The 27,985-nt window shown below is 32.1% G+C and overlaps 2 protein-coding genes across 7 annotated transcripts; one reads left to right on the top strand and one right to left on the bottom strand.

The window, feature by feature from the left end:
* The first annotated feature begins 134 nt into the window (after window positions 1–134).
* Window positions 135–12,834, top strand: LOC109813019 (phosphatidylinositol 4-kinase gamma 5). Of its 6 annotated transcripts, none has more exons than XR_014430719.1 (5): window positions 135–465; window positions 594–2,857; window positions 4,004–4,129; window positions 7,363–7,649; window positions 12,525–12,834. XR_014430719.1 is itself a non-coding variant. In XM_029274314.2 (2 exons), the coding sequence occupies exon 2, from the start codon at window positions 765–767 to the stop codon at window positions 2,673–2,675; it is 1,911 nt and encodes a 636-aa protein (XP_029130147.1). In that variant the 5' UTR covers window positions 135–501; window positions 594–764; the 3' UTR covers window positions 2,676–2,998. The 6 variants fall into 6 exon arrangements, 1 of the variants encoding a protein (XP_029130147.1); XR_014430717.1 differs by having other exon boundaries at window positions 7,363–12,330; window positions 12,415–12,834; XR_014430718.1 differs by lacking the exon at window positions 7,363–7,649.
* A 1,739-nt stretch (window positions 12,835–14,573) lies between these two features.
* On the bottom strand, window positions 14,574–18,105 carry LOC109813039 (uncharacterized). The gene is made up of 5 exons (XM_020377148.3): window positions 17,673–18,105; window positions 15,990–16,047; window positions 15,782–15,865; window positions 15,503–15,644; window positions 14,574–15,409 (listed from the first exon to the last, which is right to left on the bottom strand). The coding sequence occupies exons 1-5, from the start codon at window positions 18,007–18,009 to the stop codon at window positions 15,131–15,133; spliced, it is 900 nt and encodes a 299-aa protein (XP_020232737.1). The 5' UTR covers window positions 18,010–18,105; the 3' UTR covers window positions 14,574–15,130.
* Window positions 18,106–27,985: the final 9,880 nt, after the last annotated feature.

Below are 27,985 nucleotides of genomic sequence, written 5' to 3'. Positions count from 1 at the left end.
CACCATCCAACGGCTCCCATTCCCGGTTCTAGACCCTTCCACCCTCCATGCACAGACCAAGTGGTCAAGTTCTAACCAGGGTTAGTTTCTTAACCGGCCTCTCCGCATCGGGTTAAAGCAAGAACGCCTCGAAGCGTGAGTGAGCGAGAGCGAGAAATACAAAGCCACAAAAAAAAAAAAAAACATTAAAAAGAAAGAGAGAGGGTTCAGTTTCAGGTTCAAGTTCAAGCCTTTGCGCGTTGTTGCTTGGACGAGCGAAGAAAAAACCTCTGAGTCAACTCGGACGAGTTGCCTCATCACACGCTTCACTCCTTGGACTCGGTTCTGGTCGTCTTCGTTAACCCTCATTCTCTTCAACCGAATCACCGTTCGCAGGGTTTTATTCTCTTTCCTTTCGATTCGTGTTCAGATCTCGCATTGATTTGAGCTGAATCGTCGCTTCCAATTTCACTCCCTTGCTTAGGGGTATTTCCATTTGTTCCCTTCAAATTCTTCATTCGGGTTTGTTTATTATTAAATTTGAATCTGGGAATTTTTCTCATGCGCACGGGGTTCTAGGTATGATTTGATTGAGCCTTTGAATTGATATGCAGGTTTTGGTTCGGAGGTAGTGAAGTTATGGTTTGGCGGTTGTAATGAATTAATGATTGTTTGTGGTGCGAGACATTGGTGCAAGGCTTTCAGTGTAGTTGGCAACTACTTGGGAGGGAAGAGGAACAATCTTTCTTCCGCTGTTGTTGTCTTGTGCTGTGGTTGTTCTGTTGATGTCTCGGAAGCTCGACAGCCCTGTGCAGACTCAGATGGCTGTGGCGGTGATAAGGAGCAGTCCCCTCGGGAGAGAGTATCATGGGAGACAACCTGCGGGGAGGAGGCGTGTGTTTGTGCAAACGGAGAAAGGGTGTGTGTTGGGTATGGAATTGGATCGTGGTGACAATGCTCACACTGTTAAGAGGAGGTTGCAGATAGCGCTCAATGTCCCTATTGAAGAGAGTTCACTCACTTTTGGGGACATAGTTTTGAAGAATGACCTCAGTGCTGTTAGGAACGATTCCCCACTTTTGCTCACTAGGAATCTCATGCATAGAAGCTCCTCCACGCCGTGTCTTTCGCCCACGGGGAGGGACTTTCAGCAGAGGGATAAGAGTGGCCCTATTGAGATTTTGGGGCAGTCGAATCGCCTTGATAGGATAAAGCACATGATCAAGGACATTGTCAAGGCGATTAAGATGGGGATTGATCCAATTACGGTGCATAGTGGGCTTGGAGGTGCTTACTATTTCAGGAACAGTAAGGGGGATAGTGTTGCGATTGTGAAGCCAACTGATGAGGAGCCTTTTGCTCCGAATAACCCAAAAGGCTTTGTTGGCAAGGCCCTTGGGCAACCTGGGCTTAAGCGATCGGTTCGGGTCGGCGAGACCGGGTTTAGGGAGGTTGCGGCGTATCTTCTTGACTATGATCATTTTGCCAACGTGCCCCCGACGGCGTTGGTGAAGATTACACACTCTGTGTTCAATGTGAATGATGATGTCAATGGGAACAATCTGTGGAGGAAGAGGCTGGTTAGCAAGATTGCATCTTTCCAGCAGTTTATTCCTCATGATTTTGATGCCAGTGATCATGGGACATCGAGCTTCCCGGTTGCTTCTGTGCATCGAATTGGGATTCTAGACATTAGGATTCTTAACACAGATAGGCATGCTGGGAACTTGTTGGTTAGAAAATTTGATGGCATTGGGGGTTTTGGTCAGGTGGAGTTGATTCCCATTGATCATGGGCTCTGCCTGCCTGAGACTTTGGAGGATCCTTATTTTGAGTGGATTCATTGGCCACAGGCTTCAATTCCGTTTTCGGAGGATGAGCTTGCCTACATTGAAGGTCTCGACCCCTATCGCGATTGCGAGATGCTGAGAATGGAGCTGCCAATGATCCGAGAGGCTTGTCTCAGAGTCTTGGTGTTGTGCACCATTTTCCTCAAGGAGGCTGCGGCTTTCGGCCTTTGTCTTGCTGAAATTGGTGAGATGATGACTAGGGAGTTTCGCAGCTGTGAGGAGGAGCCAAGTGAGCTTGAGGTTGTTTGTTTGGAGGCGAGGAAGATGGTGGCGGAGAGGGAGGAACCGTCGCCTAGGTTTGAGATGAGAGATGATGAGTTTCAGTTTGATATTGATTATGATGATATTGGATCAGATTTTTCACCAAAGGTGGCAATAGATGACCCTCTAATCAGAACATCTTTCCAGCCTGTGTTTGGGAACGGGCATGCTCGCAGCCCGCTTTCCAAGTTGGATGAATGCATTGAGGAGGGAGAGGAGGAAAGTGAGGGAGAATCTCCTCAGGGATTTGTTACTTCTGCTGAAGAAAAAATCCCAACTGTTCCAGAACTTTCAGTGTCACTGAGAAATACCATGTTGGAAGGGAAAAACCAGAATCACCAGAAATATTCTGGAGGGAAGGTGGATGGTGGCCATTTTGCAAATTCATCATCTGGTCATAAGAGTGCCAATGAGCAGCTTCCTGCTAGCATAAGCTTTGTGCATGTGGCAGATATGACTGAGGATGAATGGACATTGTTTCTGGAGAAGTTTCAAGAGCTGCTGCATCCGGCATTTGCCAAGAGGAAATCTGTAACCTTAGGTCAGAGGCAGAGACAGAGACTTGGTACTTCGTGCCAGTTTTGAAGTTGAGCAATACTTTGGTATGATAGAGGACTATAGAATGAAGAAGAATAAGGCTTTGTAGGTTTCAGGGAATGAATGAAGGGTTTTTAAGATAGTCCTGGTTTATGAGATTTGGATGAGTGCTTTGGTTGGGAGAGAGCGTAGGAAAACCTGCTGTAAATATGCTTGGCATCAGCTAAGTGGTGAGCCGATTAGTTGTTTGTATTTTGATTTTATGATTTCATTGCTTCTTTCCCCCTTCTTCTCCTTGTAGGATAAAAATGTGAAATGAAATTTGTGTATATAATGAAATGGCATGTGCCCTTTTCTTTTCCCCCCGATAATTTGATTAATGCCAATGTTTGAATTGCAATCGCGATTTCTTAATGTTCTTTGATACTATGGAAAATTGAGAATAGGTGTGTATGATGTGATCACAATTGTGGTTGCATTTTGGTAACGAATGTTTTTAAAACCTTGATGATGCTGCTGAAATCGCAGTAGTGGACTGTTTTTTAAAACCTTTTCAGTCCTACATATATGCTTGTTTTTCTGGAAACCCCAAGGGTCTCTGGCTGCAATGGCAGTTCAAGTTATTGCATTACTATCTGCACTGAGTTACTTTGAAAGATTGTATAATATGACTCATGGTGTGAGGTGAGAAAGGCATCTACATGGTTGAGTTTCCCAAAATCAAGCTAGCTTCTTGCAAGAATTTTTTTTGGTAGTGTTCTTGCAAGATTGTTTGGTCCAATTGTTTTTGATTTTGATAAAATTAAATTTAGAAGTATGGACGCTGAAAGAATAATTTGACAAGGACTGACCTTACAAAATGAGTTTAGAAGAATTAGTTTCTTTTGGTAAAGTGAAGTATTTAGTAAAGCTCATTTACAATTAGTTTTATTTATTTCGAAAGCCAATTTTTAATTTTCTAATTAATTTAAGTCGCTATAAGATATTTTTCTTCACTCTAAAATTAACTAAAAAAGTTAATTTACTGTGGAAACACTAGTTTTATTTGAAGCAAAGTTTGTGTAAAAAGTTATTCAGTTATCCGTTTTCTATAAATTAGATTTCTCTTGTAATATTAATGTGCTTTTGGACAAGTTTGCAAAAATCTTGTATGGAATAATTTTATTTGCCTATTCTACATGTACTGTACTCTGGTTCAATACCCAATAATTGATTCAAAAATAGCATGTTTTATCTTTATGATTAACTATTTGATGATAGAGGTTAAGAAATCATGATATCTAGATAACTTGTGTCTAAAAATTCAAAAAGTTAGATGCATTTAGTCACTTCCTTATCTTTGAGCATGTTGATGACACTTGTTTTCTTTGATAAAGACATCTTGGGTGGTGGGCGTAGAGGAATCAAATTAATCAAAACCGTGGATCTTTTTGTTGCCTTGTGCCATGCACCATGCTGCTTCCAAGTCCTGCTAAACCGCCCACACTCGTTATTCACCTGTGGTAAGTTTATTTATTACAACTTTTCTTTCCATGCAAATATAAGTAATAAATGAATAATAATTATGTTAACTAAAAATATTAATTAATATTATTTAAAAAAGTATTTTTTTATAAAAAAATTGTCTTTCTTTAAAAGCTGATATTAATAATAAAAGTAATTATTAAATATATAATCTTAATTAAATAGAGTTTTTTTTTTTTTTGAAAAGCACATGTCATATATTAATATAAGTAAAGGAATAGGTTATACAAAAGTTCTACACAAAGTAGAACAGAGATCTCTCAAAAGAAAAATAGCCTAGACCCAAAAAGATATACAAAAGCGACCCACTAACTAACCCCTCAAAATACAAAGCCATGGGTCAATACACCAGGCTGCAAAAGTAAAACCTGGTCTACAACCATTCCTATACATCCACCAATGCCATGAGATAATTTTAATTTGATAAGGAAAATCAAAGTGCGACACTGTTTTGATTCTAAAAACAATTTCATTCCTGTTGGTCCAAAGAACCCAAATTGTTGCATGCCAAAAAATATCCCTCCATGGCTTATTTCTACGGATCAACCCATTCTGGATGAGGTGGCAGATCTTTTGAGCAAGCTTTGTTCTTCCTTTGTTCCACCTAGGATTATTTTCCTTTCATGGCGCATGCTTCAAAACAGAATCCCCACGATAGATCAATTGATTGTTCGAGGAATGGTTTTTTCTGACCCACACCTATCTTGTCCTTTTTGTTCTACTACTCTGGAATCATCACAACACTTATTTTTGGAATGTGATTTTTCCAGAAATGTCTGGCATAATGTTTTTACTTGGACATGGATCCGCTTGGAACTTCCGTCCTCTCTAGGTCATTTGTTCTTCCTCCTCAGGAGCATGTTTCTTAATTAAATAGAGTATTTAGAAGATGTTAGTATTAAATAGAATAAATTTAATTAAAATTTATTTATATTGTAAGACTAATAATATGAATTTTTATGCTTATATTTAGAATTGGAGAGAGTATTTCATAAAATTAAAATTAAAGTAAATTCTGGTATCATATAAAAATGATAAAACGGACTAGCCTAACACAATTATGATAATTAGTTTAAGCGTGTGTTTGATATTTATTTTCTAATGCAACTTTTTCTTCTCTCTAAAAAATATTTATCACTTCAAGTTAAACGTGAAAATTCACGTCAAGACTCGATACAAACGTACACTGAACGACTGTTTGCAAGTTAAAATGTGTTGCAAGTTTCTCAATTATTTTAAGATTAAAATTAGTCTTAAAACAACAATTTTAATTTTTATATCTTTATAATTAGAAATTGTCCTTTACTTAGTATTTAAGCTTTATGAAAAAAACTGACAAAATTCATTAATTATAAAATATATTGGATTCTTAAATTATAAAAAATTAATATAACTTTGATAAAAAAATTGAGAGAATTAAAGCATGTTTTTTTTGGTAATTAATGTTTTCCTTATCTACGCATGGATGGGAGATCTTAATTAACAAAGAGTCGTCACACTGTTCAAGTCGGCTTCTTTTTTTTCTTTTCAGAAATGGCTGTCATCAATCTTCTAAATTATTATTATTATTATTATTATTATTATTATTATTATTATTATTATAATTATTATTTTTGCCGTCGCAACGATTTGAACGTCTTATTTCTTTAAATATGGTGTGCTAAGAAGACAACAAAAAAAAAGAAGGAAATTTCCCTTTCGATAATTTCTAGATATGTGACTTATTATGGCGTGGTTTGAAATGGACACGAGTATTATTTTATGTCTCAGTTGCTAAGATCATTTAACTGCCCAGCAAAGCTGAAGTGCTAGAAAACAAAGGTTGCCGATGATGAAACAGAAACTACACAAATGTTAGCAACCAAACCAGCGAAGGAACATCGCATGAAATGGTCCCACCAATGCACTAACCATTGGACCAGAATGTTTGCCCCTTCATTATGTCCAGAGGCTCAATGCTCCTAATCGGTTTCAATTAGTTTTTACTGCAACTTATTATCTCTTCAATTATCCTGTCTACAAGAAAAGGAGGAGTTCTATTGTTTTTTGTTTTCCTCTCTCTTTTCATTACAATTATATAATTTTCATACTGTTTGTTTAAAGATTTTTACATGGTTAATAACTTTACAACTGTTCTATTTATAATTATTAAAATAATTAATATTTTAACATGTGAAATACACATATTAAATATTTATTATATATAACTAAAATTTATAATAAATTATATATACGAATAATTATTATAATTGAATATATAATTTATATATATATATATTTTAAAAAATATAAATTATATTTAAATTTTGTATAAATAAATATTTTAAACATACAAATTTTATTTTTAAATTTATGATAAATAATTTATATTACAAAATAAAATTATTTTTAAATATTAATAATTTATTTTAAAATATTAAAATTTAATTCATAAATGATTATGATGAATAAAATTAAATTCAATAAGTTAAAAATATTTCCAAAGATCATCATAATCTTGAAGGAAAACTTTTAAAAATTCGTCTAAAAATTTCATTATACATATTAATTTCTTTTGACCATCAAAATTAAATTTATTACCAAAAGATTTATAATAACTAACACTATCCAACTAACTAATTGAGCTAGACATTAGTTATTATACATATTAATAAATGATAGTGAAAAAAATCTATAGATTGACCGATCATTCTATTTAACATCATTATACTATAATGAAATTTTTCATGAAACGAGAGCGAAAAAATAATCGAACTTTTTTGTTATATTATAATTATACTTGTTATTTTTTAATCTAGAAGAAAAATTATAATGAAAATAAACAAAATTTGTATTGCATATCCTATAAATATTATAACAATTATTGGAGGTTAATAGAATATACAGTATACAGCATGAAGGGACAGATGATTCTACTAACAATTATATCGATTTAGACTAGGTTCATAAAATTGGTGTTTAAAGAAGCTACTTAAAACGATGTGCTATACTGTACAATCTGCTGGGGTAACTTAGCATGTCATTGTCAACAATTTGTCATAAAGTCTGCTAGATGAACATAGAGATCGATTTGGTGAAAGTCTTGATCAGTGATAATCTAAGTTCCAACAACTTTTCCTGTGGGTCTGATAGGATTTTGCATCTTACACAATCTTCCTAGATTAATAATAGTTGCCATTAAGAGACATAACTTAGTCTTGAATTTCTGCAGGAAATATTAGTTAAGCTAGTGGCAAGTGATTGTTCTGAATTTCCAAAGTGGAAAGTGACTTTGATGAAGTGGCATCCTAATCCGTAGCTATTATTTTTTTTAGTCTTTTTATTGCCACTTGTCTTGAGGCTTGACCAGTGAGGGTTTCCCAATGCGAAGCATTTAATGGTTTGCATTGCAAGTTAGAATGATACACCTGAGAGGGGTAGAAGACAAGAGGAAGAGTGCAACTGGGACATGTCTGATTGTCCCCTTAATTAGCATCTTAAAGCAACGTGATGCTAAAGGTCTGGCTATAGTTATAGCTTTTTTCAATTTCACGAAACTGGTAATCGAGATACAAGCCCAGATTCAAAATTATTATTACAATTGTTATGACAAATTCTATAACTTGGTAGTTAATCGTTAGGTGATATGATGTAATGCGATAAGTGGATGTAATAGTTAGACATTCTATATTTATATGTTGTGAGAACAATCTATTTGTGAAAAATCTTGAATTCGATTTTTGTTGTGTGTTCAAAAACATTTTCATCTAATAACCATCACAATACTATAAACAAGATTAGTTTCAATCTTTTTGACAGAATATATAGGGAAAGATCTGTAATAGGAGGAAAAAAATTAGGTGATATGTAACACTTTACATTTATGAGCTTTTATAAGTGAAAAGATTTCAAAATGTTTATCTGAAAAACCATTTTAACTGTTACACCACTTGGTGACTTAAGGGCCTAGACTTTACATTTAAAATTCATCAATTAAAGCAAGGCATCTATCCACACTTGTAACAAAGAGTGATTTGTGAATAAGGGGAAAGCTAGAAGTGCACAGGTGTTGATGCACATGTGAGTTAGAGTAAGGGAGTAAGTTAAGAAGCACTTTTTGATGTGAATCACAGAAAAGAATAATGACATAGGTGTAGGAACTAGGAACAGGTGGGTCAAGCTGAATCAAATGCTTGTGTTTGACTAATCTTTGACATGAACACTTGAGGATCAAGTTTCACTGCAAATTTAATTGAAAATTTCAGGAATGAGAATTCTTCTTTATTCCTGACTTATATAAACATTATCACACAACGAATATCTCTTCATGATGCACTGCAATAAAACTTATAAAACATTATTTCTTATCATTAGGGGATATCAACAGTTGGTGTACTAGCACACTTCCTATATATGCTTTTCTTTCCAATCGGGGAAAACAATTTCTTTCAGATTATAATAACTTTTGTATCTCTGTTTCACGACTGAATATGGCTCAATATTTATTTTCCTAATTTACTGAAGTTGTCCCTAAAATATTTTTAGGACATAAATATTTAATTTCAACATTATACAGGCTTTTAGCCCGTAATATGGGATTATGATAAATAATAATTTCAACTCAAATATTTGCTATATGTTTGATCTTTTCCTAATTCTTCCTTGAACCAAAAATACAACTAAATAAAGTCTTATTAAATTATAGACTACATAAAGTGCCCTAAGTGATTATTGTCCTAGACCACATGATTTCTGAGGCCTTTCTTTTAATTTGTTCCAAAAGGTACTCTTATTGGCATGACAGGGGAGCCCCACCATCATATTACCCTATGTTTATCTTCATGGCATAATATTTTTGTTGAACTTTCTGGTGGATATTAGTAGTTAAAATGGAAGTGACATTTATTAACTACTATCATTTTTTTTATAAAGATCAGTCGTTTAAAAGTTACACTGATTTTAATTAGTAGAAATAACTGTTTCAAAGGATTGGCTCATGTGATAGCTTTGACAAAATGCTCTTTATGGATTTATTTATTTATTTATATGTTGTTATAAAAATGAAAAGAAAAATCTGACAGACTTAAACTTCTTGTTCAATGTTCAGAGTCTCTTTAATGGTTATTCTATTCTCAGTGCAAAATCACATTTCTGTCATTCACATTTGTGATAAGTTTTCTCAAATTAGTTTGTTGAAAATATTGATGGTCATGACCAGATACACCTTTTTATTCCTTTTCCAACTATGTGACAACCTAGGAAATGTTTTATATTATTAAAAGCAATTACAATAACAACAAAGTTCGAATCTAAAAATTTGTGCTTACAACGTTTGTTGCCGATAGACACAGTGAGTTGCTTGATTGTATATATGAATCAAGTATCATGAGCAAGTCTTTAGCTGATTATAGTGAGCAGAAGTTTTGTCCTGTTACCAAGGTTGTTAAACCCAAAACTACGTAATATCATGCAGTTTCCATAGATCTGATTCGTAAACTCATAAGAATTTGTATACCTAATATAAAAATAATATTATTAAATCTATTAATATGCATAACTTAATACTCGTAACACAATAACAACTCGAATCCAATTCCATCAGAAAACAAAGTAGCATAGTACACTTAGATACGATCAACCTACATAGATGATCAAATCATACCTAAATTTATAAATAAACAAATCCTTAAATTGAAAACATTAAAAAAGAGCTAATTTCTTCGAATCATTTGAGCTATAGTAAAGCGTTACATCTACACTGGCTTAAAAAAAATGAGCAGCATAAAACACTGTCACTGTGGGGTCAATGGGAGGCAGCAATTACATTTGATTTCACTCGAGATTTTATGAGGGTTTAACAAACTTTCTGGAATTTATTCAGAAAAAAAGTCTGACAAACTTAGCTCTTATCACTGCTAAACATCTTGGTGATACAATGTCAGAGATAAAGGTCTTCAATGTCAATACATAGTGGCTAGTGAACCTAAGGTGTGATCCGTCTATAATATAGAAAAATCAAGAATCACCAATATTTTCTTTTCTCTATTTCATTAACCCAATTTTTCTCCTTGTTTATTGCTTAGTGATTATTATCTGAAAACTGCAGTTTGAACTCTGAATAGTGTTTTCCTCACAAGTGACGAAAACATTTATGTTGTTTTTTTTATTTTAAAAATAAAACACAAATGCCACCTGCATATATTTTGCACAAGTGTACCTACGGGCCATCCATGTAGGGAAATTTAACTAAAGAAAAAAGAAGATAACGTGGCATGGAAAACACATGTTTGACCTGTATTTTCCAGCAATGACTACACGACTTTAATAAAATTGTTCTAAAACAACACTAAAGTGATAATATGTTTCTAAGAAGACCCCACATTGATAGCTAAAATTGAAAAGCCTTACACATTGCTTAAAACTTTGACTCTGTCTTCTCGTATGTTTTCTTGACTTTGCTTTCATTCAGTCTTTAATATTTCTGTTTTTGTCTTCATGACTTTGGTTTGGTCTTTAGGAAGACTCTAAATTCTGAGGGTGCATTTGGGAATAGTTGAGTTTAATTTAATTGGGGTTGAAAAAAAAAAGGTTACATTCATAACCCTAAACTTTTTTTTATATTGGAATGTGTATTTTTCTATTTAACGAGATTTCAAACTAGTATTTAAAGATTCTAAACACACACTATGTATTCATCAAAACACCTAAGTAATTAACATGTTTAGAAGTCACGTTATGCAATTATGAAATATATTTGATTTCATCCGATTCAATACTTTAGTTTAATGAAATAAAACTTTATTTTGTTTCATGGTAAAATATGAAAATAAAAATATAAGAAATAAATACTCATTTTATTCCCTAAAGTTGGAAAGCGCTATCACATTAGTTCCTAAAAGGTTGAAACTAAGAAATTATCAAATTAGTTCTTGAAAATATAAATTGAAATCATAATTAATTCAAATATAATAAAAAAGTGTGAATAAAATGATAATATATATATATATATATATATATATATATATATATTCATGAATTAAAATAACAGCAAGTAGTTAAATTTAAAAATTTATTTGATATTTAGGGATTATTTAATAATTTCTTAATTTCAACTTTTCTAATATGAAAATGCCTTCCAAATTTAGGAATTATAGTGAGTGTTTACTTTAATATTACAACTTTATAATGTTTCGTTGTATATTGTTGTATCTTAACCACGTTGATCCTAACATTTCATAGGCAAAATGGTAAATATGAGCCTCTACATATAAATATTTATAATATTATATATATATATATATATATATATATATATATATATATATATAAAACAATTTAATTAAATTTTAATATATAATTTGGTCCTTGAAATTTTTCAAAAAAATTTATTAGGTCCCTAAACTAAAAAAGTTGTAATCGCGTCTTTCATCTTTTTATATTCTTATAATTTAGTCCCCAAGATCATATATTTGTTTATTATCGGTGAAATTTGATAGAATATTGTTTATATCATCGTACAAAGATCATATTATATTACTATTTCTTATCATCATTCATGTATATTAAATCCTAATCTTTACCTGTTCAATTTGTTTACTATTTCAAAATTTTTATGAATAAGGGGATTACAATAATTTTTATAGACATATTAAAAAATGTTACATGTGAATAATGATATATAGAATAGTTATCTAATATGATATGTATAGATGATGATAGATAGAATAATAATGTAATATGGTTGTGTATGTATGATATAAAAAATAGGCTAAAATCTTAATTTGGTCCCTTATAATATTTATTTGTTTCAATTTAGTCTCACTTTAATTTTTGGTTTCAATTTGGTCCCTAATAATTTAAATTAGTGCAATGTCGGACTTCTGTCCAAATTATTTAAACGGCGTTAACTGTTGGTTACGTGGATGCCACATAGATGCATAGGTGGATGCCAAATTTCCTTAATCCATCTGGAACCAGAACGCCCCTTCTGAAACCAGAACGGTCCGTTCTGGTTGCATTCTTGGTGTATTAATTTTGCACCTGGAACGGGCCGTTCCAGATGCAAAATTAACACAACAATAGTGCAACCAGAATGAGCCGTTTTGGTTTCAGAATGGGTCGTTTTGGTTCCAGAATGCCAAACACAAATGGTCGATGATTATAGTTTACGTTGTGAATCGTGCAAGAAAAAAGACTCAAGGTACAAAACATTTCAAACATTGAATTTGGTAATATTGTCAATAGGGATTGATAACTTCAATTGCTAAATATTTGGGCTATACAGTTTATCATTAAGGACAATGCAATGTATCACTAAGGACAATGGTAGCAGGTTTTATTTCATTGTTAGTCAAACTGGAGTGAACCACTTACTACCAAATTGACACTATACAGTCAAGGATGAAACGACATGGTGTTTTCCCTTGAAGTCATTGACCAATGTATCCCAACAACATCAACCTGTTCTTGAGGAGGTACAACTTGAAGTAAAGGAAGAGGATACACAAGACCAACATTTCACCACACAACCACATGTACAAGTAGATAATGCTGATATCCTATCAGCCATTCAGTGTTATATGGTGGATAAGATGTATTATTGACACCTTTAGCGTTATCTAGATGATTTCTCTTCTCAGTAATTTCTTTGAACTTTTTTTAGTATATGTTATGTTATGAATTTTTGCTTTTAGTCTCTGAACCATATTTCAGTCTTTGAATTTATGATATGTTATGAATTTTTATTTTCAATTTTTGAATCACATTGCGACATTCTATTGAATGTACGTATGTGATTGGCGTTCTGGAACAACCCGTTCTGAATCTAGAACGGCCTGTTCTAAAACCAGAACGGCCCGTTCTGGTGTCAGAACAACCCATTCTGATGCACTTGTGGTGTGTTAATTTTGCATCTGGAACGGCTCGTTCCAGATGCAAAATTAACACACAACATGTGCAACAAGAACGAGCCGTTCTGGTTTCAGAACGGGCCGTTCTGGTTTCAGAACGGGCCGTTCTGGTTCTAGGTGCATTCAAGAAATTTGGCATTCACCTATGTATCTATGTGGCATCCACCTGGAATCCACGTAACCAACAGTTAACTTCGTTTAAATAATTTGGATAGAAGTCCGACATTGCAATAATTTAAATTATTAGGAACCAAATTAAAACAAAAAATTAAAGTGGAACTAAATTGAAACAAAAAAATATTATAAGGGATCAAATTAGAATTTTAACCTTAAAAATATTGTTATATTTGTAAACAAAATTCTAATCCTACGAACTAAATTACAAAAATATAAGAAGTTGAAAGACTCAATTACAATTTTGTTTTTTTTAGTTTAGGGTCTAATTAAAGAATCCTAAAAAGTTTAGAGTTCAAATGATGTATTAAAACTTTAATAAAAATAACATATTTTATTATATAAATTAATAATATTAACAAATCTTAAAAAAGATACTATATTTTTCATTCAATTCACTTTAATACTATTGTTTATTATAAAATATTATATAAATAATTTTAAAGATTAAAAATTGTGCATTTTCAAATTAAAAGGATTAAAATAAGATAATATTTTTTAAAGATTAAAATCAAACTTTGAAAAATTTTATAAGGATGAAAAATATATTTTACCCTTTTAATAAATGTAATACATAGAAGAAAAAAACACTAACAATGAAAATGAAAAAAATTTATAATCATATTATATCTTATATTTAAATATAAAAATAATTATTTTAATTTATTTTAACGTAATATAAAATTAAACACTACTATATATATTTTTTATTTAAAATTGAGCCCCTATTATACATGGGCCTGGGCGGTTGCACTTCTGAACAACCTGGCCCTGATTTTAACTCATCATACACAAACAAAACACAACTGTTTGACACTGTTTTCTAGCATTAGCAAGTATGATCTCAATTTGGATCACCATTCAGTATTCACTGCCCAGCTTGGAGATTTGGCGGTGTACTTAAGAAGCAGAAGTCTTAAAATGGTGGGGCAGGGTCTAACGAATTAGACAGACAAGATTGTCTATGTCAATCGAGATAAGGAACAATACAAGGTTGGGCAAGGCAAGGGATCTTGATGTTGATTCATTATTAAAAATTGAGGAAGTGGGAACTTGGGTATAGTTTAGTTACATAAAGTATGAATATGTTGTTCAGAGAAATATTTGTGATTAATAATTTGTATTATGGGTATAAGATTTTCTATAATTATATCAATTTGTCCCCATTTTGTACAAACTCCTTTCTAAGAATGTCCAACGTTTCAATTAACAAATATAAAAAGTACAGTAAAAACCAACCATTTTTCTACCAGTTTGAGGATGACTATGAAACTAGTTTTTTTTTTTATTATTTTTTTTTATAATAATATTAGAACAGTGCAAAAAAGATTCAGAGATAATAAAAAGAAGACTAAAAAAATTACTAAAAAAAACATTTTTATTCACTATAATTGGTCTGATGTATTCACCATACCAAACATGTAGTGTACAAACAAGGCCTCAAGGCTGACTCTGATCATCACTCAAATTCAAAGCAAGCAAGCAACCCTTTTCAAATTATTGACAATGGCTAAGCATGACTTAATAATACATGAGATGGAAAGAAGAGAAGAAAAAAATGACCCCAAAAACCCAAAAAATAAAATAAAATAAAGGGACTGCAAAGCATGCATTTTTTTTTTCTTTTCCTTTGCCTCTTGCTAGAGTAGGCATGTATGTTAAACTGAAAAGCTGTTCATACAAAAACAAAAAGAAAATTATGAAAGTAAATTGATAATGTTACATAGAGAGATGTTAACGATACACTATCTAATACATTCTTTTCAGTACCCTCTCGATTATTGGCTGCATTTTTTTTGGAAATTATAACCTTTGTAAGTCTTGCTTGTCATTTTATAATTTTTAATAAATTTCAACCAATAATAAAAAGTTTCTCAAAAGAGTGTATTAGAAAGTGAACTGTTAGCACTCATAGTGTTACAAATGCCTCCAAGGTCTTTCTGCTAGGCTTACACATTCATTGTGCCTATAACAATCCACAAGATGATCAATTGTCAATCCTGCAGCTTGCATAAAAGAATAAACTATCACTGGACCCAAAAATTGAAAGCCACGCTTTATCAAGTCCTTGCTGATGGTATCTGCTTTTGGAGTCCTTAGAGGGACATCTCTTGCGTATCTATATCTGTTAATCACTGGTTTGTGATTCACATAACCCCATATATAGCTGCTGAATGATCCACATTCCCTCACAATCTGTGAAAAAAATGATCAATTATGTTGGTCAAGTCATGGAATGTCCAATTGCTAAAATTTGGATACACATCACATTATTGATTCTGTACTTGCCTTCATTATGCATTTGGCGTTGTCTATTATGCACCTAACTCTGCAATCGGCTAATAAAACATCCTTGTTTGATGCTATTTCCATGATTTCTTTCTCATCCATTTTGGCCACAGTATTTGGATCAAATCCGGCAAAAACGTGTCTGTGTCATGCATAACATTATAAGATATGTTGAGGTAATTACAAACCAAGAAACATGCACAATTAGAATTAGGTTCGATCTTTATCACTGTGGTCGCAATCATAAAAAAATAATGTACAATTCAAATTTTTCCTTACCTAAGAATTCCCCTTCTTTTTAGAATTTCTGTCCAGTTGTAATCTATCAGCAATCCTGACAATGTAAGCAGCTCGAACAACTTTCTGTTTCATGAATGAAGCAAGAGAATTGGATCATGCTTATGAGGATGTGTATCTAAATAAATACCAGTCTTTCTTTTTCAAGATAAAGAAAGAGTTGTAACATTCAGAAACATTCATTACTTACTTGTCATCGTAAGCCGGGACTCCCCAACACTCATCGTGAAATTCAATGTATGTTTTATCTGCACAAATCTTCTATATCAATTCTTATTCTAATTTCTCTTGGAGAAAATATTATTAAAAGTCAAATGATAGATAACTAGGAGTAGGTACAGCTTAGAAATATTGGCTTTATGAGCATAAGTCCTATGTAGAAATTTTTACGGAAATAATATTTTTTAAAAGAAAAATTACAAAAATGACACCTGTGCAAGTTTATTTACAAGAATAGAACGGTTTACTGTTCATACTCAGAATTCGGTTCTCCGGGAACCGAATTCTGAGCTTCAATTTTTTTTTCTTCTCAGAATTCGGTTCCTGGGGAACCAAATTCTGAGTTAGTTTTAAACTTTTTTTTTTGTGCTTGTGGCCCATTTTGGGCAAATGTTGGAAGTGGAACGACCCGTTCTGCTTAAAGAAACATAGTCTTTTTTTTAAAATTAAAACGGGCTAAGAACGACCCGTTCTGCTTTCGGAACGGGCCGTTCTTAGCCCGTTTTAATTTAAAAAAAAAGACTCTGTGTCTTTAAGCAGAACGGCCCGTTCCGGAAGCAGAACGGGTTGTTCCACTTCCAACATTTTCCCAAAATGGGCCACAAACACGAAAAAAAAAAATTTAAACTAACTCAGAATTCGGTTCCCCGAGAACCGAATTTTGAGAAAAAAAAAAAGAAAAAAAATTTTGAAGCTCAGAATTCGGTTTCCCCTGTAAATGAACTTGCACAGGTGTCATTTTTGTAATTTTTCTTTTAAAAAATATTATTTACGTAAAAATTTCTCCTATGTAAAGTGGGAAATTTGAATTTTGATATGAATATCGCAATAAAAATTGGTAAAGTGTTGTGCTTATTTTTGTTGTCACTAACATATAACATTCATAATAGTCAAAATTTCATCACATGGGCTAAGTTTGTCATTAGTAACTCTATCACCCATCTAAAATAATATCTTATTGCCTGTTATGGCACAATACTACTGTTGTTATAAATTATAATAGCAATATAGTCAAGCAACACACAACAACCAGAGTATGCCACTTGATTTTGTGTTCAAGGTATACACTAGTATTGATACCGATGTGAAAGCAACCTGCTCTATTCAAGTCTTTGTTACACAATTGGAAGTTATAGATGGAAAGACTTACTTTCAGTGAAGTAGTTTGTTGCTTTCTATTTTTCACTTTTCCTTAAATAAACATAGAATTTGATTAGAATACACCAACAATGTAAAGGTTTTTTACATTGTAAGCCAATCATGGATTGCCATATAACTGTAAACCATTGACTTCTGTAATAGTTACTTTAAAAAAGATGTAAAAATCTTTACAATGACAGTATATCAAAATTAATTTCATAAACATATAGATATGTAATTGTATCCTCAAATATATCGACAATGCTGAACACTTTGCGTGTCAGCAATATAGCACCATCCTCTAAAATATACCATTTGTTTGTTTGAGGGCTAACATGATATGAAGTTTGAAGTGATACTTGACTATTAACAGACTCTCGTCTAATAAAACTTTTCTTGGGTTTCCTATTGAATGTCTTTAAGCAGTATCCTAAAAAAATTTGACTTAGCAATATTCATTATTTCAATGGAAAAGAAAAGAAAATGATGATACTAGTAAAGAAATTGATCATACCACAGTTCTTTGTAATCCAGTTACACCTTTTCAATTCACCAAGTTCAGTAGTATATGGACTATGTTGTTGGTGCGAAGTATTAGTAACACCTGGTTCTCTTCTTTTTCGGTGCGGTGAAATCAAATTCAGTGCAAATTGAAAATTGTCATCCACTAGATTCAAAGAATCTGTTATGGAAGAGTCATCTGAATTTTGTGACAATGATGATGATAAGGACGATAAGGATGAAGTTGAAGAGCTTCTTTGAAGCCTAATTGGGTATACTTTGTTGAGTTGCTTAGGGAAAAATATTTGGTTCAATATGCGTGACTCTTGGGCACTTGTTTTCTTCTCCATGGCATGCCCTTCTTACATAGGCATGCTGAGGAAGATGAGGAAAAGTCTATTGTTATAAATGGGAATGATGTTAAATGGGTTGGTATTCATAACAGTGGGAGATTCAAAAACAGATGTATGACAAGTAGAAACAATTCTTATGCTGGTTGGTGAAATGTGAGTTTCAAGTTTATTAAGTATTCTGGCTTCTTAGAATTTAAGAAATATTTAAGCCTAAGGGGAGCCTATTTTCATAAAATTTGAAGATACTTCTATGTTTGGCAACATCTATAATCAATCTATTAACATCATACATTTTTTTCTAATGCAAAATAAAACTAAATTACAGAGAAAAACCCACTTACCAAATATTTTGAATTGTCCTAATTGCTGAACACTATCGGTATTACTTTTAATTATTAGCAGATTAAGACAGGTTAAAGTTACCAAGGTTGTATAGTCAACAATCCATTTAGCAAAACTTCTCATGTGACAAATCATTATACATGTATGTGATTAGTTTATTGCCAAGCGTCATAAATAATATCACACATATTTCTAGTTGTGAAATTGATGTTCCAAAGAATTTTTTTCCTTTTGAAGAAGGGACTAATAAAAAAACTGGTAATAAAAGAATTGTTTTGTTTAGAGCTGAACTGGTATCACAAAGAAACATTATTAATTAGAATATAATGGGACATGATGGCATTAGAAAAATTGGCTCAGTTTACATCGAAATCATCACAATTATACAATATATTTCATAGAAGAACTTCATTTATCAAAAAATTAATTATTTTAAAAGGGTTTTCTTTATTTACTGTAAATGTTACCGGGGAGAGGTGAGCTAGTTGAAAAGGTAATGGCACTCCTAATCAAAAGAAAGACCACTCACAGTAGTTGTGGAGTTTGTCTCAGTGCAAGGTTTAATGAATCTATAACATTCTTAACTCTTACTCATATTCCTTTAAGTCTGAAACATACTTTTGGCCTATATAGACAGAGATATGTCATCCTTCTTTCATTTTACTTGAAACAAAAACATACTTTAAACAACTTGTGCATGAGATGTGAAGAGACTATTGAAAGGTACTTTTGCTTCGGTAACTTTGGATTCTTGACTATTGACATATTGGGATTCATTAGCAACTTATTATTCAGGACATTTTCAAGTAGTTTACAATTACGGATTTACAAGAGGTTGAGTTATTTATGAATTATTTCAATATATCAAATACTTTTGTTAAACTATTTGTTTTTTTTATTTATTTATTTAAAATATTTCATGTTTTATAAGTTTGCCATTGTGTATCTTAGTTGTAAAAATTAATTATTTCAACGATGAATTATATATATGATTAATTATTGCTATAATTAATTATAATAAAAAAAATATTTGTTTGAGTTGCTAAAAAATGCTTTAAAGATAATTAATTTTGTTTTGATAAAAAAATCAGCTCTTATATAGTAAATTACAAAAGAGAATATCATTTTTTTTACGAACTTAAAAATGTTTTTAATCTTTATAAATTGAGCGTGTTTTGATTTTAGTTTCTATAAAAAAATTTCTTTATTTTTTATCTTTTTAAAATTTAAAATTATTATTTTTAGTCCTTAAAAAACAAGCAAATTTTGATTTTTTTCCTATAAAATTCTTTGATTTTCACCTCTCTCAAACCTAGAGTCACTATTTTTGTCTCTAATATTCAATTAAGGTGGATAAATAAAAATTGTTTTAAAAAGATTTATAATTTGTTTAGAGGTGCCACGTACTATTATACTAACATAGTGTCAAATATAGTTGTGGATGTCACTAGAGATGATCATTTCACCATATGATAAATACAAAAGTAGTTAAAAATAATCATATAATAATATAGACTAAAAACAACAAATTCAATTTTAGAGGAATGGAAAACAATTTTTTTTTATAGAGATCAAAAATCAAAAGTAACACATTTTACAAAGATTAAAAACATATTTAAGTTTCATTTGTGTTAGTAATATTATTTAAATGTTTATTTTTTTATATATATTTTTTCATTAATATTTCTTTTATAAGCTAGATACATGCTTTTTTTTATATGTATAAATTATATATATATATATATATATATATATATATATATATATATATATGAATAATAAAATTGTGAGAGAGAAAACAAGAAAATTTTAGTAACAATTATTTAATTATTCATTTCTTTCATATTTTTTCATCAATTTTTTAATTGTTAAAAATTTGGTGAATAATATATAAGAACAAAATACCAATGACATGGGTTTGACATCTAAGACCATTAAAATCTTACTCAATGAATATACTTCAAGAAAATCCCTTCACACTAGAGGCAAAAATTAAGTCCTTTAGTGGTCTCTATTAGTCCATAGTTTGATAAGTAAAGTCCTACATCAAATTGAAAACTTATTATGACTTTAGATACCTATGAAAAAGTGGATAAAAGTGTTTGGTATGACGATCCCGACATATTATTAGCTCCTTGTTCGGTCAATAGTCATGGAACTGTCATCTCCTTTATATCATTTTATTGGTTAAAAAAAACCAATAAAAAATGTGGAAAAGATAAAAGATGAAATATTCGTGGTATTGTACTTGGATGAATAACATCGAGAGTATACAGGAAAATACAATATAAATGAAAAAAAAAACTCATAATATATACACTTCATTTTTTTTTTAAATTAAACTCTTAAAATATCCTTAATTTTTTTTTAAATTTTTAAAATTTTAAATTTTACACATCCATTCCTCATTTTTTTTCACACATCCCCTTTCCTCTTCATTTCAGTTCACAATCTTAAGATATTTAAGAATACATTATTTTATAAATTATGATCTCTAGTTCAAATCAAATTTTAAAATCTATCAAGGAAAGGATTATTCAAAATTAAGTAATATATTATATAAAAGGATTATTTGAATGTGGCATTTTCTTAATCATAGAACTTAAGGATACAAGTTATAATAACTTGTTATCTTAAATTTTTTTTTTATCTAAATTCAAAAATACATAATTAAATATTAAAAATATTACTATAATGTTTAATAGAAATATTAAAAATTATTATAGCAAATTTTATTGGAGAAATAATTAATTGGATGTAACATTTTTAATCTTTGAGTTTTATAAGTACAAGTTGTGACAGTTTGATATCTTTAAACATTTCTCTTCAACACAAATATGAAGTCAAAAATAAATATAATAATAATAATAATAATAATAATAATAATAATAATAATAATAATAATAATAGTGATAGTGATAGTGATAGTTATAGAGATTGTGATAACTAAAAATTAAATATTATAATAAGTTGGCTTTTAGGACGTATAAGTTGTAACGGTTCAAAAATTCTAAATTTAATAAAAACTAAACATTTGATCAAGAATTTCAACATACAAATATTTTCAAAAGAACTACACTTTGATTCTTCCTACACATGGAGATACGTAGGAGCATAATATCATTCTTGTTGAGAAAAAAAAAACTATACTATTAACTTTCTTTTTCTCATAACCATAGTAATAATGATTTTAATACTCATTAAAATAACGCACTTGTTAAATAAAATATACTGCCATCATTAACTTTATCAATTTGGTCGAGAAAAATATTTTAAAAGTTATAAATAATTTATTTAATTAATTAGAGGTAATTGTCTTTATGACCTACATTATAGGTGTTAATATCTTTTCTACACGTAACCAACTTTTAAACTCAAAAAATTGTTTCCGTAGACCACTTTTTATTATATGATTTTTCCAATATTTTTTTTTCTAAAATAAACATTGTTGGCGATTTCATGTTTTTAATTTATTTTTGTGCGTCCTGTGACGAACTTGGTTGCTACACAATGTTAGTGTGTGCCATCTCTAATTTTTTTAATTCCTTAAAATAAAGGTTTAATTATGTTTTTGGTCACTATAAAATGATTATTATTTTTATTTAGTTCTTAAAAAAATATTTTTGTTTTCATCTCTCTAAAGTTTGGATTACTGCTTTTAGTCCATAAAAAATGAGCAAATTTTGATTTTATTCTCTGTAAAATATGTTTCTTTGATTTTCATCCCTCTCAAACCTAAGGTCACTATTTTTGGTTCCTAATGTTCATTTTAAGGTGGATAAATAACATTTACTTTAAGGATATAATTTTTTTTAGAATTGTCACCTACTAACATGATATCGAATACAGTTGTGGGGTGTGTCACTAGGAATGATCACTTTACCAAATGATAAAGATAAAAATAGTTAAAATTGATCACATAATAATAGAGATTAAAATCAACAATTTCAATTTTAGAGAAAAGATAACAATGAAAAATTTTATAGGAACCAATATCAAAAGTGACTTATTTTACGCAGAATAAAAACATATTTAGGTCTAAAATAAGTGTTATTTATATCTTAAAATCATTGTTAGAGACAAAAAATGGTAATTTTAGATTTTAGAGGGTTTAGAATTAAAATTTACTAGAATCAGAATTAAAATTTATATCTTAAAATCATGTATTACTAGAATCAGAATTAAAATTTACTCATTTTACTAGGATCAAAAATATTTTACATGAAAAATCTTTTATGATAGTTTCTAAAATTACATTTTATGGGAACTACATAAGATCTTAAATTTTATGGTTCTCACTTTTTCATATAATAATAGAAATAACAAAGATACTTACCTGGATCCATAATTGTTTTTCTTTGTCTTGTATGTTCCTTCAAGATGTTTCTTTTGATTCTTTTCTCCCCTTTTCCTTTCTTTGTTCCGTCCCCTTGATGGTTAAGAGATTGTACTTTTTATAAAAACTATTTTGTTATAACTCCTCTATTTTAAAATTTAAAAGGAAGAGGAGAGGGATTACTCAATTAACCCCTTCTGACTTTATTTTCTCTATTGGGCTAATAACCATCATATTGAGCCCATTTTAATTAAAGTCAGACTATTAAATTACATGGGTCACATTATTAAATTAATATAAAATTAATTTAACAATCTCCCACTTGGCCCATGTGACGACTTGAAGATTCCATAATAAAATATAAGTGTGCAATATTTAATGAGCAATCAAGTCATCATTCTTAAATGAATTAAAATGATCAGATCATGGCGGGCACAAGTCATTAATAACAAGATTCCTTCCATGTATCACATCAATTTGGATCCTCTCCTGCAATATTCTCTCTCCAGCCTTTCTCCTGCAACATTAATAACCATTGAATATATCTAATGATTCAAATTTAATCTTATAAAAATCATTTAAGAAGTTACATTAATTATAAGATTAAATTTGAACCATTAAATATATCCAATGATTATTAATGTTGTAGGAGAGAGACTGGAGAAAGAATATTGCAGGAGAGGATCCAAATTCGTATCACATAATCAAAATAACTTAACATAACTTTAATCAACTTTTAACTTTTATGTCTTTAAAAGACATAACCTGTCATCACACTCAATAATACATGTATATAATATAATGTGGATAACAATAAAATAAACAGGAACATAACTTTGATTGAATTCGTAAGTGTCATAACCATACAAGCAAGATAACTATACATATACATGCATACACATAGATAACATCATCATGTTAACATTGACTTATCCTTAACACCCATACTTTCAACATGGCCAATATAAGTTTTAGGTGGTAGTCCCTTAGTTAACGGATCTGCTATCATTAAACTAGTACCAATATGTTCAATTGAAACTCTCTATTTTTGCACTTCTTCCTTGATTGACAAGTACTTTAAATCCATATATTTTGCTCCTTTTGAATACTTATCATTCTTAGAGAAGAAAATAGCTACCGAATTATCACAATAAATCCTCAATGGCCTAACTATACTATCTATAATACCAAGCCCTAAAATAAAGTTTTGCAAGCACAATGCATGAACAATAGCCTCAAAGCATGCCAAAAATTTTGCCTCCATGGTAGAAGTAGCAATGACTGACTGTTTTAAACTTTTCCATGAAATTGCTCCTCTAGCCAATAGATAAACATAACCAAATGTAGTCCTTGGTGCCTTGTAAGTACCTAAGAACTTTCTTTGCAGCTTTCTAGTGGTACATTCCGGAATTACTTTGATATCGGCCTAACATTCAAATGACAAAACTAATATTCGACTAAGCCCTCGTTTAAGCATACATCAAACTCCCAACCACTAATGCATAAGGAATAGACTCCATGGCCTTTCGTTCCAAATCATTCTTGAGACATTGCATTTGACTAAACTTATCCCTTTTCTGAATTGGAACTACTCTGGCAGAGCATTTTTCCAATCTCAATCTCTCTAACATCTCATTAATATAGCCTTTTTGAGACAAACCTAAAAGTCCTTGTGAATTATCATAGAATATTTCTATTCCTATCGCATAGGATGCCTCACCCATATCTTTCATTTCGAAGTTGTTAGAGAGAAACTTCTTTACATCATGTAACAAACCAATATCATTAGTAGCAAGAAGAATATCGTCAACATATAGAACCAAAATAATGAACTTGCTCCCATTGATCTTCATGTAGATACACCGATCAATAGTGTTCTCCACAAAACCATATGATGTAATGGTATCATTAAACTTTAGATACCACTATCGAGAGGCTTGATTTAGTCCATATATTGACTTCTTTAATTTACACACTAAGCTTTCTTTTCCAATGGTTGAAAAACCTTCAGATTGATCCATAAAAACTTCTTTTTCTAATAAGTCACCATTCAAAAAGGCAGTCTTTACATCCATTTGGTGAAGCTCTAGATAATAATGAACTACCAAAGCCAAAACAATTCTTAAAGAGTCCTTCCTTGAAATCGGTGAGAAGGTCTCTTTATAGTCAATACCATCTTTTTGAGTGTAACCTTTGGTGACAAGTATGACCTTATATCTTTTGATATTGCCTTTTGAGTCTCATTTGGTCTTAAAAACCCATTTACAACCGACTCGTTTAGAACCTTCAAGCAACTCGACTAGATCCCAAACTTTGTTGTCATCCATTGATTTCAACTCTTCTTTCATAGCATTGAACCACTTTTTAGAATTGTTACTTTCCATGGCTTGTCTGAATGATACTGGATCCTCATCAATGCTTAAATCACATTCATGTTCAATAGAGTAAACCACATAGTCATTCAAAATAGCAGGTCTTTTCTGCCTTATAGACCTTCTTAATGCAATGTATACCGGATATAGATAAGACCAAAGTACCATAAGAGAAAACCGGAGAATCCTCAACATAGATATTTTAAGCAGTGCTTAGCCAGTTTACAAGACCCTAAATCACTCCACATATACCAAGATTATTGGACCCTAATGGGCTTGGTTGTGGGCCTAAATCCATTAAGGTTGTAGACCCCTAAAATTGTCCGGGTCGGAAATAAAGCTCAAAGACTCTCAAAGACCGAAGGAAAGTCAGTCGGAAGGACTCCTGGAAGACCCTAGGATGATTCTTTGTAGGTCTAGAAGTCTTAGAGTAGCTTAGAATAAGGGTGTGCGAGGATTGGAGCTCAATACACCCTCCCAGAGGTTCAGTACGGCCGTACTGAGCCATTTGAACTGCAATACGGCCGTAGTGAACTCAACACGGCCGTACTGAAGTTTTTGAACTTCAGTACGGCCGTACCAAATTCAATACGGCCGTACTGTAGTTCAAAATGGCTCAGTACGGGCCGTAGTGAAATCAATACGGCAGTACTGAAGTTTTTGAACTTCAGTACGGCCGTACCAAATTCAATACGGCCGTACTGTAGTTCAAAAACCCAGTACGGGCCGTATTGACCTCCCAGGCCGTATTGCGCCTCAATCCTATAAATAGGACGTCATTGGCACGTCCTCCCACACTTTTTCCAGAAGTTTGGACCCTCTTGCTGAGGATTCTTGGGTTTTTGAGCTATTCTCTGCCTTAGGAACCTCTCTGAGAGCCAACCCGACTAAGTTCTTGAGTCATGAGCCTTGAAGCTTGAGACTCGAACAAGTCAAAGGGAAATCTCTTTGATTTCCATAGTTAATATTTGTTCTAGGGAAAGGAGCGAGCGAGCGTGTAGTGGGAAGGAGCGCCAAAAAGCCTCCTAACTCTTTTTGAATATATAAAAGCACGCTTCAAAGGTTTCTTTCCAAGTCCTTTCTTTTACCGCTTTCATTTATCGCTTTTTGATTGTTGCATTGCACGCTTTCAACATGTAGATAGTTTACTTATAATCGTTCTAATAAATAGGGGTAGTTTAGTAACTTTACGCTATTATTCATGAAATAATCCGTCATAGGGAACCCGAAAGGGGCGTTGTGGGGTGCTAACACCTTCCCCACACGTAATCGACTCCCTTACCCAACTCTGGTTGTAATGGCCTAAGTTGATTTGCGGAAATCAATTGCCTTATTTCTTTTTCCAATGTTTTGAGTAAAACATTGGTGGCGACTCCAAGAACCCCCTTTTGCGAAAACCACTAATCCATGGAGGGTCCCGCTTGGGATTAACATGGGTTGGTGAGAATCATTTAATAAAATTGTTAGTTCGATGAGGTCTCAGTTTGAGAATAAGTCGTCCTAACAATCCATCATCTTTCAAAACTTAAAAAGAGTCCGACCATCGTCGCGAATGCCAAGGTCCGTTTCGGCGGGTGGCGACAGATGGCGACTCCACTGGGGAAGCCTCGAGAGTCAGTCCCATTTAGTGATGGATTATTTCTAAAATAATAGTTTAAAATTACTTCGTTACCCCTCACTTGTATGATAACATGTTTTACCTAGTTGGCTTTAATAACTGTTGGATGTTTAAATTTCCGCAATCGTTTGAAATATAAACTGCACACAAACCTTTGCACACAACAGTTCCCTCTATACCAGGGGGCATGAGTGGAAAGCCATAGGGAGTGGATGTTAGTACGGCCGGTTGTCGAATGGGTCTATAGGTGCCCGTAGACCGTTGTCGGAAAACATCACTCAAGGTGATAACCATGAACTCGAGTCCGACAGTGCGTTGGAGCTTTCCATCGACTTACGACGAGAGGAATTGGGTCCCTATAATGGGGGCACCTTGGGGGCCTTGGACCGGTGAGAACAGTTAGAACCTCCTTGAATATGCACTTTTCTGCAGGATACCCCTACCTCGTGATTCGCTCGTGACTGTTCGTGGATGAGTGAATTGTTTGTGCATTGTTTATGTGACATTGTTTGAGCATACATTGCATTATTTAAACATACAACATTCCCCTTTTAAAATAAGAATAAATAGGAATAAGAATCTTCCATTACATGGTGTTAACATCTACCTTCATCACATTCATATAGGTAGTTTCCCTTTTCACCCGAAAAATACAAAAAAAAACAAAATACCCAAAATAAAAAAATAAAAAAGGTTATTTATCCAAACCAAGCAATATCATGCATCATCTTAGGAATATCCCGAAAACATGATAATGCTTAGTTGAATAAACACAATGCATGCATATTCAACGCCATCATCTCATATCATGCATTCTTATCGTAGATCATGGAGGGATCTAGTGGAATGCAAGGGCAGTTGAAGAAAGTGGACTTCTTATTGTACCGTGCCGAGAGGTTGGACCACCTCTGTTCTTTGATGCCACGTGATGCTCGTGTTGAGTTTGAGAAATCATATGGACGAGTTCTCGATTTGATGAAGATATGTGTGGATCCGGCCTTTCTGAGAGCATTGGTTCACTTCTGGAGTCTCGATCTACATTGCTTCGAGTTCCCCCAGTTTGACTTAGTTCCTACTCTCGAGGAGTACGAGCTCATGTTGCGATGACCCAAATCAGCAGGGGTCTATGTCTTTCATGGTAATTATGTGGCCATGGAGAGGGTCGCTACTCAAGTCAAACTACCATCACGATCATCTGCCTTAGTGGGGAACGGCAGTATCAAAGGTTGGAAGCTCGCTATGATTGAGGACCACCTTTCTTCCTTAGCTGGTGAGGGAGATTGGTTAGCTTTCAACAAGACTCTA

This window comes from Cajanus cajan, chromosome 11, assembly GCF_000230855.2.
Source record: "Cajanus cajan strain Asha chromosome 11, NIPB_CcT2T_4, whole genome shotgun sequence".
Lineage (NCBI taxonomy): Eukaryota > Viridiplantae > Streptophyta > Magnoliopsida > Fabales > Fabaceae > Cajanus > Cajanus cajan.
This window is presented reverse-complemented; position numbering and strand designations above follow the sequence as displayed.

Excerpts from the sequence above, each read along its gene's own strand:
- LOC109813019 (XM_029274314.2), top strand. The coding sequence starts at position 765 with ATGTCTCGGAAGCTCGACAGCCCTGTGCAGACTCAGATGGCTGTGGCG.
- LOC109813039 (XM_020377148.3), bottom strand. The coding sequence starts at position 18,009 with ATGGAGAAGAAAACAAGTGCCCAAGAGTCACGCATATTGAACCAAATA. Across the intron at positions 16,048-17,672 it reads CTGGATTACAAAGAACTGTG|ATAAAACATACATTGAATTT; the intron begins GTATGATCAATT and ends AGATTTGTGCAG. Across the intron at positions 15,866-15,989 it reads GTCCCGGCTTACGATGACAA|AAAGTTGTTCGAGCTGCTTA; the intron begins GTAAGTAATGAA and ends TTCATGAAACAG.